General features: G+C 39.5%; 1 protein-coding gene across 4 annotated transcripts in view; it reads left to right on the top strand.

Moving 5' to 3' along the window:
- The window catches only part of SEC14L1 (SEC14 like lipid binding 1), a 111,483-nt gene that overhangs the window by 87,520 nt on the left and 11,134 nt on the right, over positions 1-12,829 (top strand). For all 4 annotated transcript variants that reach the window (XM_034790530.1, XM_034790529.1, XM_034790531.1 and 1 more), the window contains 8 exons: positions 1,429-1,578; positions 1,677-1,808; positions 3,948-4,076; positions 4,329-4,563; positions 5,019-5,128; positions 6,046-6,235; positions 10,035-10,123; positions 11,765-11,835. In XM_034790530.1, the coding sequence (XP_034646421.1) occupies positions 1,429-1,578; positions 1,677-1,808; positions 3,948-4,076; positions 4,329-4,563; positions 5,019-5,128; positions 6,046-6,235; positions 10,035-10,123; positions 11,765-11,835 (1,106 nt within the window). The remainder of the gene's footprint in view (positions 1-1,428; positions 1,579-1,676; positions 1,809-3,947; positions 4,077-4,328; positions 4,564-5,018; positions 5,129-6,045; positions 6,236-10,034; positions 10,124-11,764; positions 11,836-12,829) is intronic.

Below are 12,829 nucleotides of genomic sequence, written 5' to 3'. Positions count from 1 at the left end.
GTTTTCACTCTTTAAATTTTTCTGATTTCTTTTCAACCCTTGCCTCTCCCCTTTTTAAATTTATTTATTTATTTATTTATTGTTGCAGCTGCTGCCCATCTTACCTCTTAGCCCCGTGTTAGAGCAGTTCAGCCTATTAAAATAGTGCCTAAGCACTAAACAAGGTAGTCTGCATCTGCAAGGAATTGCCGATAGTGGTTTCTGTGGTCCTAGGAAGCTTTTAGATTTTCTTTATTTGTGTTAGTGTTTCCTTGTCGTGTCTGGTTTTAGAGCAAGAGGGCATTGGTAAATAGGTGGGTCTTGGAAAGAGTTCTGAAGACAGCTAAGCTTTGACTCCAAAAGCAAACAGGAAATGAAAGTCAACAGTCTGAAAATAGTTTTCCTTCCTCCTTCCCACATCCCTATCTATAAATATAATTTTACAAATAATTAAATATTGCATAGGGAGTGTGATCCAAGAAGCTTCATATCAACAACAACATGTAAATTGAAAATATCTATGCAAGTGTTTCCTTGTTTAAAGGGCACCCTTCTTAATCTGTAGGGCATATTATTTATCTTGTAAAATTAAGCTCCTGTCCAACCCAAATTTACAAGATTAGCAGACGTACATGACCATAATCTCTGAGTTAAATCAGGATTGTTGGTATGTAAATAGTTATATGCTATTATGGAAGGTATTATGGATAAAATTTCCAAAAGCACCTAAGTGATTTAGGGTAATATTTTCAATAATGTCTGTGTTCTTAAACATAATTACAAACTGATAAATGGTACACTGAAATTATTAGAGATATGACAGTCTTTGCACTCAGGGAAAGATGTTAGTGTAAGGAATGGGTTTTGAGACCTTTTTATTTCATCTCTGGGTAATGCATTGGAAACCCTCCAGACAGCTCAGTGAAATGCTGATAATTACACAGTGGGTTTTTTAATTGTTCAGCACATCATGTGTGTTCAGGTATACTTGTGATAAAAGGGTCTCTTTAAGATTTTATGCTCCTGTTGTTGTTAAAGGGAGGATGATCAATGCACATTGCCATCCACTTCCCTCAAAAAGTGTGGGGGGGGGGAAGAGGGGGGGAAAAAGTGTTTCTTGTGCACTGTTTAAATTAACTCCTGGATTAGGTCAAAATTTACCACGTATCTCAAACAGGACAACACATGAAATCCTCTAATACTTGGTTTGCTATGAAACTTGCTGTCTTGAAAACCATCTGTTTCTTAGTAGTAATTTCAGAAAAGTGGAGATGCAAGGCCCCTGCTGTTTCTACCAAATGGATAAGATCAAGACGATAGCTTGCTGGCATTTGTAAATACGACTGTGTCAGAAAGGAAAAAGCCCACAAGAAGGACAGAATCTGTATAGTCCATAGAATTACTCTTGATTAAGCTTTTGTTTTCTTCCTCCTCTATACATCTTTGTAGGCGTATGAAAGAAGATTTCCTACATGTCCTCTAATCCCAATGTTTGTAGCTAGTGACACTGTGAATGAATTCAAGAGTGAGGATGGAGCTATCCATGTGATAGAAAGGCGTTGTAAACTGGATATAGATGCACCACGGTTATTGAAAAAGGTAACTAAACTATTTTAAAATGGCTTTTATCCTAATTTTCTTGATACCAACCCACAAAAATGGAAATCTTTAACAAAATCTGTGGTAATCTTTCTCAGATTGCAGGAGTAGATTATGTTTACTTTGTCCAGAAGAACTCCTTGAACAGACAAGATCGGACTTTGCACATAGAGGCCTACAATGAAACCTTTTCTAACAGAGTCATCATTAATGAGCACTGCTGTTACACAGTGAGTAACAGAGAGAATCTAACAGTTGTACAGATTGGGTTTGGTTGTCATTGACATTCAGCACTCATAACCAGAAGCTGGATTATTTTTGGCTCCTCCTAAAAATCAGAATTATTATTGTGCCATGTGTGTTGCTGTTAGTGTTAAAAGTAATCAAGACATGTGAAAACCCTGATGCAAATTTGTTTTCTGTCCATTGGACATATTCCCACATTACTAAAGACGGACATTTGACAGACTCCGCCTTGCGAAGTCAAAGTCTGTAATAGCAGGGTTGTGGCATGTCATGATTGATGATGCCCTCGCAGAACTGTTGAAGGGAAGCTTGCACATCACTTGGTCACTTTCTGCATAGTGCTAGCCAGTGCTACAATTGTATTATTGTCAAGTGCGCTACAATTTGTGTTCAAGATTGTAATTTTAATCTAGATTTTGCTATCATATCTGTTTCTGTTTATGAGATGCTGACGTGCTTTTTGGTGCAAAGCGCTTGTAGCATAATGATAGATTTGTTTAAGAAGTGAAGTCAGAGAGCTAGCTGTTGCCATTCCCACAATTCCTTTATAGGTTGTAAATACTCCTACTCTGATATGAGACACAAATGAAATAAAGCACAAACAATTGTAATGTATGAATAAAGCGTGGAATGGACCTTGGAGGTCAAATCCAAACTAGCAAATACGGCCACTCGTTTACAATGCAGCACTTTCTGTAAATGAGTGCTTTCTGGTTGCAGAATATGTTTAAAGGGACGCTGGAAACTTTGAAATCTAGTTAACTTCAAAATATTAGTTAGAAGTAGTTTCAAGTACTGCATCTGCCCCTAGGTCTCACTGCAACTTTTAAAATTTTTAAAGTATTTTTCTGTCTGCACTTGCCATGTGACAGTTCCATATAAACCAACTCATTATGAAACCTATTAGACTGTGGAATAGCTTCCAAAGGAAGAGTTGAAAGCCCCATTATTTGAAACATTAAGCACTAAACTGGATTAAGTGCTGGAATAATCCTGCTCTAGCCAGGGTTAGACTAAATGACCTTAATAGGTTTCAAACATGGGATATTACCAAATAGATAAATAATGGTCACAACAAATTCCAGTATGTCATGGGAGAAAAAAACTAAAAGGGCCAATGACATAATTCTCTCAAATCAGACTTGTTCTGACTTTTTTTTTTTTTTTTTTTTTTTTTATGCCATTGAGTTGAGAACCAAAGCTGGAGAATCCATACACACTTCTCTTTCAGATGTGGAGGCGCCAGATTACTGCTTTTCTCTTGGGTGGCAGTGTAGACTAGAAACAGTTACCAGCGCACTCAGCTGCTTATGATAGAAGAAGAGGAGAAACTCAGGAATGTACTTGAAGTTTGAAAGGCCTATGGGGGAAGGCATACTGTACAGTCTGTAAAATCTGGCTCATTCAGGCTGGTAACCAGAATAGAGGTCATACTCCTTTCTGTAGTACAAACACTTTTTTTTTTTTTTCTTCTCCATCCAGAAGAGATTGCCACTAGCTAGGTCAGTGGTTCTCAAACTTTTGTACTGGTGACCCCTTTCAAATAGCAAACCTCTGAATGCGACCCCCCCCACCCCTTATAAATAAATATATTTTAAAAAGTGTTTTTAAACACCATTATAAATGCTGGATGCAAAGCAGGGTTTGGGGTGGAGGCTGACAGCACACGACCCTCCCCCCATGTAATAAACTCATGACCCCCTGAGGGGTTCCAACCCCCAGTTTGAGAACCTCTGACCTAGGTAGTAAATATCGCTAATCTGTTGCAGTATTGTTGGTAGTAAATAATCCAAGAGGGAAGCATTGCAAATCTCGTGGTTGTGCATATCCTGTGCCTCTGACTTAGAGAGCAGTGTTTTTCCTCCTAGTTATTGTTAAAAGGGAAAATGTGCCATGATAGCTTTTGTAGAGACAATTTGAAGGTTCCTTCTTTTCTTGTTGACTAAGCTTTACCTTTTTCAATCTGCATTTTGCAAAGGGACCAGAGGTTTCAAATTCCATTTACAGGACAAAACACGCTTAAAAAAATATGGAATTTTGACTATCCAAATACTTGTATGAGAAAATGTACAGTATGCAAAGAGAAACCAAAGCATGTGGTCTCTGCTGTCCTCCACCAATAGGTTCACCCTGACAATGAAGATTGGACCTGTTTTGAACAGTCAGCAAGCCTGGACATCAAGTCTTTCTTTGGCTTTGAAAGCACAGTGGAAAAGATTGCCATGAAACAGTACACCAGCAATATTAAAAAGGTGAACACACAGTCATGATGTAGATGCCTGGCTCTAGTTAGATTTAAATCTTGAAATGTAGCTGCTGCTACTTAACAGGCTGGTTGAAACCTAAATTACATGGCTTTTAGAGCAGGGTGTTGTGAAGTGTGCGTAGAAAGGGATCTGTGGGGTCTCTTGGGATACTTGACTGCCTTTTGTTGCATTTCCAAACAGGTCCTGTTTGTATCTAAGTGGAAATTGTATTGGCTAAAACATGTTTTTGTTTCAAAGGGGAAGGAAATAATAGAGTATTACCTGAAGCAGATGGAGGAAGATGGGATAACATTTGTTCCTCGTTGGACTCCTCCTGTTATGTATAAACTGGAGAACAGCACATCTCGCATAGCACGACCAGTTTCTCCTGCTATCAACATACCAGATACTGCCACAAAGGAGGGACTGAACAATAAGGAAGTGCTCAACACCTCCAGCAGCCCATCAGAGCCCACAGCAGGAACACCTGATGGTACATTTGGCATGTCTTGTATGGCCTGTTTCATCTATCCGGGTCCTGGATAAGTGTGCTGGTAGCTGATCCTGTGATCCAGTAAAGGCCAGCATAAAAAAAAAAATCACACTAAGGATTAATGGAGAGCAATAGTTTAGATTCCCAGGGAAGGAAGTAGAGAGCTCACCAAAAATCAACCCCATTCCATTGCAAATGGATTTAAACTGGTAGGGGAAAAGCAACTCACTTGTAAAATATTAGCTAAGGTGTTTGTTTCTTTTTTTCCTTAGACCCAACAGTTCAGACATTGTCATTTTAATTCAATTGAATGTAGTTAAGGCTGACAAATACGAGCAGCGTTGACTGGAAATAAGAACACGTGTTCTTCCACTTCAAGTACTTGCACATAAGATCGGTTGTTAATTGACCTAGCAATTAGTAACTGCTGTAATAGTGTGTAAATCCCATTTCAGACAAACTCGATGCAGACTATATCAAGCGGTATCTGGGTGACTTGACACCATTGCAGGAAAGCTGTCTCATCCGACTTCGACAGTGGCTCCAGGAAACTCATAAGGGCAAAGTAAGAAACTAGTCACCAGTTTTAGCTTTCTGTGTTTCAGAGAAGTGCACAATACACAAGATGGACTTGACTGAATTAAGCAGAATGTGAATAATCCAGCCCAGGGGACTGACAGCCAAGCAGTTTCACAAGTCTGCCTTGTGTTAAAATGACCCCATTTCTTATGTCTGTAGTTATTGTGGAGTGACTGTCTAATCCTCAGATCTACTTCCCTGACTGATTGTTGAATCCAATTATTTTTAGATGTGGTGGGGAAAGCATGAGCAGTCTTGAAATTCTATAAGATTTTAAAAGTTATGAAACACAATTTAACCAGTCTCTTCAGTATTTCCTGTGGAAACATACTCTGTTGCAGAAGGGTTTTATAACCAAGAGGGATCTAACCATAAATTATACAATAGCATTGTGTTCCACATATAGAATGTCCCAATTTTCACATGTTAAAAGCTCACAGATATTTGCGTGGGGTGAATTAAGGAAGCGTGATCATCTTGGTTTTTTATAACCTTAAAAGCAGGTTGCCCATTATTTCATAGTGTTTGGGAGGATCCTAGAGTAAATGCTTGAACAGAAGTTTTTTGCTACTTAGAGTTTGGAACAAGAAATAAGTAAGTCATGGGATCAGTTCAAAGACTAAGAAGGCCCAGTGACACTGCAACAGTGTACTTATCTACCTCGTGGGAGATTCAAGTTCTGTAACCGTGGAGCTAACCAAAGGGGCACTTTTCTCTCCTTACTCTTTTTTGCTGTCCTTGTTTAAGGTTTTTTTTTTTTTTTAAAGTGGTCTGATCAGTTTGTAATTGTCTTCCTTTAATTAGTAGTGCAATCCAATCTGTGTATTTGCATTCAAGTTTATATAAATTGGCTGACTTAGATGTCAAAGTTTCAAACTTTAATCAGTCATTATTTTCCAATAGATCCCAAAGGATGAACATATTTTACGATTCTTGCGTGCCCGGGACTTCAATATTGACAAAGCCAGAGAGATTCTTTGCCAGTCACTAACATGGCGTAAACAGCACCAGGTGGACTATATTCTGGATACCTGGAACCCTCCACAAGTACTTCAAGATTACTATGCAGGAGGTTGGCATCACCATGACAAAGGTACATTTTATATTACTAGATACTGATGGGCACTTTGTAATCAGAATTAAATAACTGTTAAACGCCTGCCAAATGTGTGGTGTGAGAGTGTGAGTAGTACTTTCATACTACGTTGTACTTAAGTGCAGTTAAGTTAGAGTGGTTTGCAAGTGAGAGCAGGCAAACTGACAGGACTCCTGGGTCCTGTTCCTAGCTCTGACTGTAATTTTGATCAAATCACTTAGCTTTTCTGAGACATTTGTAAAATTGGTAAATCTGCTCAGCAGAGCTGTTGTGAGAGGAGTTAATAATATTTTATAGCACTCAGAGTTAGTTGCATAAAAGGGGCTATAAAAATGCTGAGTATTAATTACTTTCCTGTGGTTGGGGATTAAAAAATATATGTAAATAAGCATACCTTTTTAATCATCTTATTTCTGCTGTCCGAGACACTTGCTTATGGTGTAGCCAATATTTGGCATCACCATTTCAGCGATAGGAATTGTGATGTTACAAACACAAAATTGAGCAGGTTCATAGAGAGGAAAACCGCTTCTTATTTATTCTGTGTAATGGGTTATAGTCACATCCACAGAACTTAAGGATTCAGGCCCAGCTGCTGAAAGACACCACCCAACTTGCCCCTGCTATGCACTGGTCTTGTTGAAAAGCTGTGGAATCCCTCTCCCTCACTCTACCTGTAACTGGAGGGAGGGTTTCCATCCAATTGTTCATCTTGGAAAGGGAGTAATCTGACTGCAAGCCTTCTGTGCTCTGATTTGTCTTTACCTGCTACCCAGCATTACTCCCTTTAGCCCTTCCTGCTAATATGAAATAGTACAGGAGGCTGCTAGTACTAGCTGGCTACCATTAATAGTGGCCATGAGGGGAGAGAAGGTAGGCTTAACCACTGCAAAGTTGAGGTGGGTGCGTGGATGGCTGTCCATCAGCCCTGTGGGTTGTACAGATTTTAGGAAGGAAATTGGGGATGTGTTCCTAGATTTTTAAGAGAGGGACTTTGTTTTCTATTTCCCTCTTGCATACATCTAGGGTCCTCCCAATAACTAGGAAGGAAACAGATAAATCTGAAGGTTGTCGGTAGATTATAGTAAGTCAGCTTTCCTGAGTGAGACAGAGGGTCTTCAATCTTGTGTTTTGAACTCTTGGTCTTATCCTTGAATTCCCTTTGCTCTCTTGCCAACGTGTAAACTCTGCAGAGAGTTTCTCAGTTTGAAATCTGTTACTATTACCACTTTAAAGCCTGGGGATAAGTTACTTTTAAATTTCTCCTCACCAGTTCCCCTCCTTTGTCTCGCGCACACAAAGTGTGTTCCAAACTTCAGCTGAGTGGATTCTTTAGTTGCAGTGTTATAACTGTGTTGGTTCCAAGATATTAGAGAGGCTGAGATAATATCTTTTATTGGGCCAACTGCTGGTGGTGAAAGAGACAGGCTTTTGAGCTTACACAGAGCTCTTCTTCAGATCAAGACAACACTTATCACGGGCAAGTCAGAGAGCAGCAGCTATGAAACATGCTCTCTAGGATAGATCTATTAATGGTAACAAATGAAAGCTATCCATTTTACTTGAGCATAAATTGTTAAACACTCATACAGTCAGTGTGGCTCTCCAATGCATTTGAGTTCTTATTTTGATAAGAGAGTCTCAAGCAAAGAATTGTTAAACATCCACATTGTATAAGTCACTAGGGTTGTTGCAGTGTTAAGAACAAAACACTCCCAGTTATACAGCCTTCCCTCATGCATCTTATGGGTGGGGTAGGTTAATAAATTATGAGTTAGGGTTTTTTGTAGTTCTCTTATAAAACTTAACAGCTTCTTGTATAGTGCTCTGAAACCTGCATAATACATTCCAAAAAGATCTCTGCTTTAAGTGACAATTTTATTTTAACACTGAACTGTGTAATTCCATAAGTATGTGGAATCTTTTTAGACAGTCACTAGTACTGTATCTGCAGACTGAACAGCTTAGGTTTTTAGTTCTACAACTTACTTTTTTGGTCTTGATTCCGAATCTGTTAAGCAAAGTAATAAATATCTAAACTGAAGAATGAATTTAACATTAACTTTTTAAGGGCATGGCTCAACAGAGTTTCTCTCTCCATAAGAGGAGAGAGTCCTGCAGGAAAGCCTGCATAAATAAAGATGACATGTATCTTCTGGTGCTTAGATGAACCTAGGTTGGCTAAATCAAACTGCCAAAAACTTAAACAACTGCCCTTTGAAAAGAGAATTAACATAAGGCCAATGTATAGGTGCTTCCATTAAAAAATAAAAACTACAAAGCAGGAAGATCACTAGTTGGTCAAAGCTTCTCTTCAGGAGATTCAAGAGATCAAAACTTTCATAAGGGACAATATAGTCAAAGCTTGTTTCTCTCCCCTCCCACCCCCCAACTACATATACTTCCCAAGTGTTTCATGCTGCATTGGCTGTCTGAGTCAGTTTGCACTGGGAGGGGAAGAATCATAGACCTATTTAAAAGGGAGACTTTCTTCAGCAGTTTAGTGACTCCAGGTGTCTAGCTCTCTTTTTTTAAAAAATATTGTTCGCGTTTGATTCTTGTAGCAGATTGGTATCGTTTTTTCAAATGTTAGAAGGAAATGATACCGAGCATTGAGATTAAGATCCTTTTGGCAAAATGGGCTTCTGTGCATGCTATTGAGACACGCTGACTTGTTCATTCCAGGGAAATGAGCATGTTTGAAACTTAGGTGTGATCTGATTTAAGGGTGACTTTTCTTTCTTGGAAAACAGACAGCTTTGGAATCAAAACACTTAAGAACAAGGCTGTCTGTCATGGTGTGTTGCAGTGCCAGAGATGGCAATTTATGCTTGTGTACTGCAATAGATTAGGACAGAGTTAAAAATCCATCCCATAAAGAAGCTTAACACATGTTATTCCTAATAAACAGCTCCGTTAGGATACTGTGAAGGGCCAAAAACACCAATTATGGTCCTCAAAAAATCAGCCCATGCACTTGTTCAATCTGTTATGTATCATGGAGGACATCTTAGTAATCTCAACAAACAAGAGGCGAGTCCTTGAATGTAAGGATCCCATTTGAAATTTGTCTCTGGAACAGACTTACCCTCATCAGTCTTAACCAGCACTTACGAGATTGTGTGCCAGCTCCACATAACATGTGGGGGAATAGCTGTTTGTTTGTTAAAAGGCTCCAAAATGATACCCGCCATTATTTTAGCAATTAAAGCATTGATCCGGAGAGTTGATTCTGCAGTATTGTTGTTCGCTATAATGCAGTAATCTTTCCAAAGGCTTGTTGGGGGAAACCCAGAGTAGTGTCATTGAGAGAGAATGATTTAAGGCTCCAGACTTGACCAGAGATCTGTGATATCAGGAAAGATATTGGACAAAAAATCTATCCTTCCCTTGGCTACACTGAAGGCAGATTTTGTCCACAAAGCTTGTCAAGTACAATTAAATGTCTTAATCAAAATCACTTAGGCTCTGTCTTCACTGTCAAAAAAAGGTTTTTGTAGTGAGATAGCTAATTCAAATTAGCCATTTCACTGTAAAATACTAGTACAAACAATTCACCGGTAGTTCTTATTTCTGTGTAGCTAGTAGGTCAAAACTATATTTCCCAACCTGGGGTTGACCTCAACTGGCTATATTAAAGTAAAACTTCACTGCCTTGTCTTCACTAGAATTTTACATCAAGATAGCAACGTTGAGTTAGCTATCTCACTGTAAAAACACACCTTTTTGACAAAGGCACAGACTTTGTTTTAAAACTTTAACAGAAAATACTAATTTACCATATCTTGCTCTTCAGATGGGCGCCCTCTGTATGTGTTGAGGCTGGGACAGATGGATACCAAAGGCTTAGTGCGAGCTCTTGGGGAAGAAGCCTTGCTTCGATATGTAAGTGCTTAAAAAATGACTTGTTTACTGAGAACAAATTTGTTCTAATGTTTCAGTTTCCTGCCACACCAGAATGATCAGCACATAGGAGATATTTTTCTGTACACTTGAGCAATCTGTTCTCAGTTTGAACAGCTCGAACCTCCCTGAATGGTTCATTTTAGTATTCTTTCAAACTGTGGACTGATGGCAGAAAGTCAGTTGTATGACAGTTACTATCGTTCTGGGCTGAGACCTTATCACAGCTTCTTGTATAGTTTGCATAGTGCTTGAAACTTAAGCTTCTACATGTGCACAGGGAGAGAAATGCATTCCTAGGTATCGTATGAGTATCCTATTTATTTTTTATTTATAAAATACACTCAGCCCATAGTCTTGGATGCAATATTTATTTTTAAAGGGAAATTACTTGCCTGTAATTCAGTTTCTTTGAAGGCATCACTGTGGGATTCTCACTGCTGATGTACCCAGCTTTCAAATAGTACAGAGCAGGCAAGCTCTAAAGAAGCATAATGGCAGCAGTAATTACCATGATCACAAGCCAGCCCCCACTTCTGGTGGCTGCACACACTGTTTCTGGCGGCGCTGTATCCATGTACTTAGCTTTATTTGTCTAACTTTAAGGCATAGGTTTTTTCAGTCTTTTTTGGTAATTATCTTAATTTTTCTGAGGGGAGCCTTTGCTTCCCACTGTGTCAGGAATTAAACAAAGGTTCAAAGGGAAGAAGTTGGGGGTTTAGGAAGGAGCTATGGGAGTTTTTGTCTTATGCCAAAAATCTGAGGGTGAAAATTCTGCACAAACAGTGGTGTCTTCATAGAAATAAAGAATTTGTTGACGCTGATCAACAAATGATTAGGGGTCTGGAGCATGTGACTTATGAGGAGAGGCTGAGGGAACTGGGATTGTTTAGTCTCCAGAAGAGAGGAATGAGGGGGGATTTGATAGCAGCCTTCAACTACCTGAAGGGGGGTTCCAAAGAGGATGGAGCTCGGCTGTTCTCAGTGGTGGCAGATGACAGAACAAGGAGCAATGGTCTCAAGTTGCAGTGGGGGAGGTCCAGGTTGGATATTAGGAAACACTATTTCACTAGGAGGGTGGTGAAGCACTGGAATGCGTTACCTAGGGAGGTGGTGGAGTCTCCTTCCTTGGAGGTTTTTAAGGCCCGGCTTGACAAAGCCCTGGCTGGGATGATTTAGTTGGGAATTGGTCCTGCTTTGAGCAGGGGGTTGGACTAGATGACCTCTTGAGGTCCCTTCCAACCCTGATATTCTATGAGTCTATGGAAGAGAAGTGTCCTACTCCACAACATACTGAATGTCCTTCTGATGTTCATTTGCCCCTGAGGGAAAAGGTGGACCCTAAGATTTTGTACAGAATTCTTCACCATAGTATCCAAGCACTAAAATGGGATGCTTGTATGTTTTGTAATCATCTTCTTATAGCTCTCCTAAAAGTTATTGCACTCAATGCGACTTCTAAATCCAATGTTGCGTGTCTTCACTAGATGTTCTTGTACACTGGTCTGAGGTTAGTGTAGGTTGCTGTAAAGCTCAGGTTATGAAGATTGCATTTTCTCCCCAGTTCCACAAACCCAACAGTTTTAGAACATTTTCTAAAACAACCCTCTCTTTTTTGTATAGGTTCTTTCTATAAATGAAGAAGGACTGAGGCGATGTGAAGAGAATACAAAAGTATTTGGCAGGCCTATAAGGTGAAACATGAGAATTTTTGTTACTTTTCAGAAATAACGTGAGGTCTAGTTTTGTATGTAGCAGTGTTGGTGTTCAACAAGTTTGTCCACGAAGTTGCTTTATTTCGAGGCTCCAGTTTGAAATAGGATTTGCTCACTAAATCTCTTACCTGCCCCAAAAAGGAATTCAGGGTTTGGAATGACTTCTGTCATAAAGCATTGGACTCCCTTCAGAGCCTATTGATTCCACCTCTTAATCTCCAAAGGGTTACCAGTGCATGGCACTCCCATTTCCTCACTGTAAAGAATTCCCAGTCCTAGCAGACTTGAGGCGTGAGAAGCCAAGTAGAAGACTTGGGTCTCCTGTGTACTGCTATGGCCTTGTGCTGCCCAAAGATACCTTACAAGGTAAAGGTCAAAGACGAGGCAGCAATGAAATACACAACACCTACTTATTTAAAAAACAAAACACTTTGATTCATATGTCGTTTTGGGAGTCATTCCAATGGCCTAGAATCAGTACAACATAGCTTTGAGTATACAAGGATGAGCTCTGAATTCATACCCCCTTGGTGTGGGCCTGATTTAGGAAGGCACTGAAACACATGCTTAAATCCTACTGACTTGACGTGTTTTAATGCTGTCCTGTATAGGGAATGTTTTCCTGAATTGAGTCCTAAATTCTGAAATGCAGACTTAAAGTTCAGTGGCACTTTTAAAACATGCACTTGTGTTAGGAAACATGCATGCTGAATAGTAAACTTCCAGTGTAGAACCAGTAGTCTTTCCCCCCCACCCACCCCCACTAAAAGCAGTGATTTATTAGGCACTATGATGGTGTCTTCTGTTTGCTAATAGGAACCTTTAACTAGCGATTTTAAATGGTTGTCTATCCTTTGGGGACATGCCTGCCCTATATCAGAGAATAAGCACAGTGATCATTATACATAGTGTCATAGGTATGCATGGCACTTTATAGTTAAGAAAAAATTCCTGCTCCAAAGATCTTACAATT

Source organism: Trachemys scripta, chromosome 14 (assembly GCF_013100865.1).
Source record: "Trachemys scripta elegans isolate TJP31775 chromosome 14, CAS_Tse_1.0, whole genome shotgun sequence".
NCBI lineage: Eukaryota > Metazoa > Chordata > Testudines > Emydidae > Trachemys > Trachemys scripta.
Note: the sequence above shows the minus strand (reverse complement) of the source record. Positions and strands in the feature narration are given on the sequence as shown.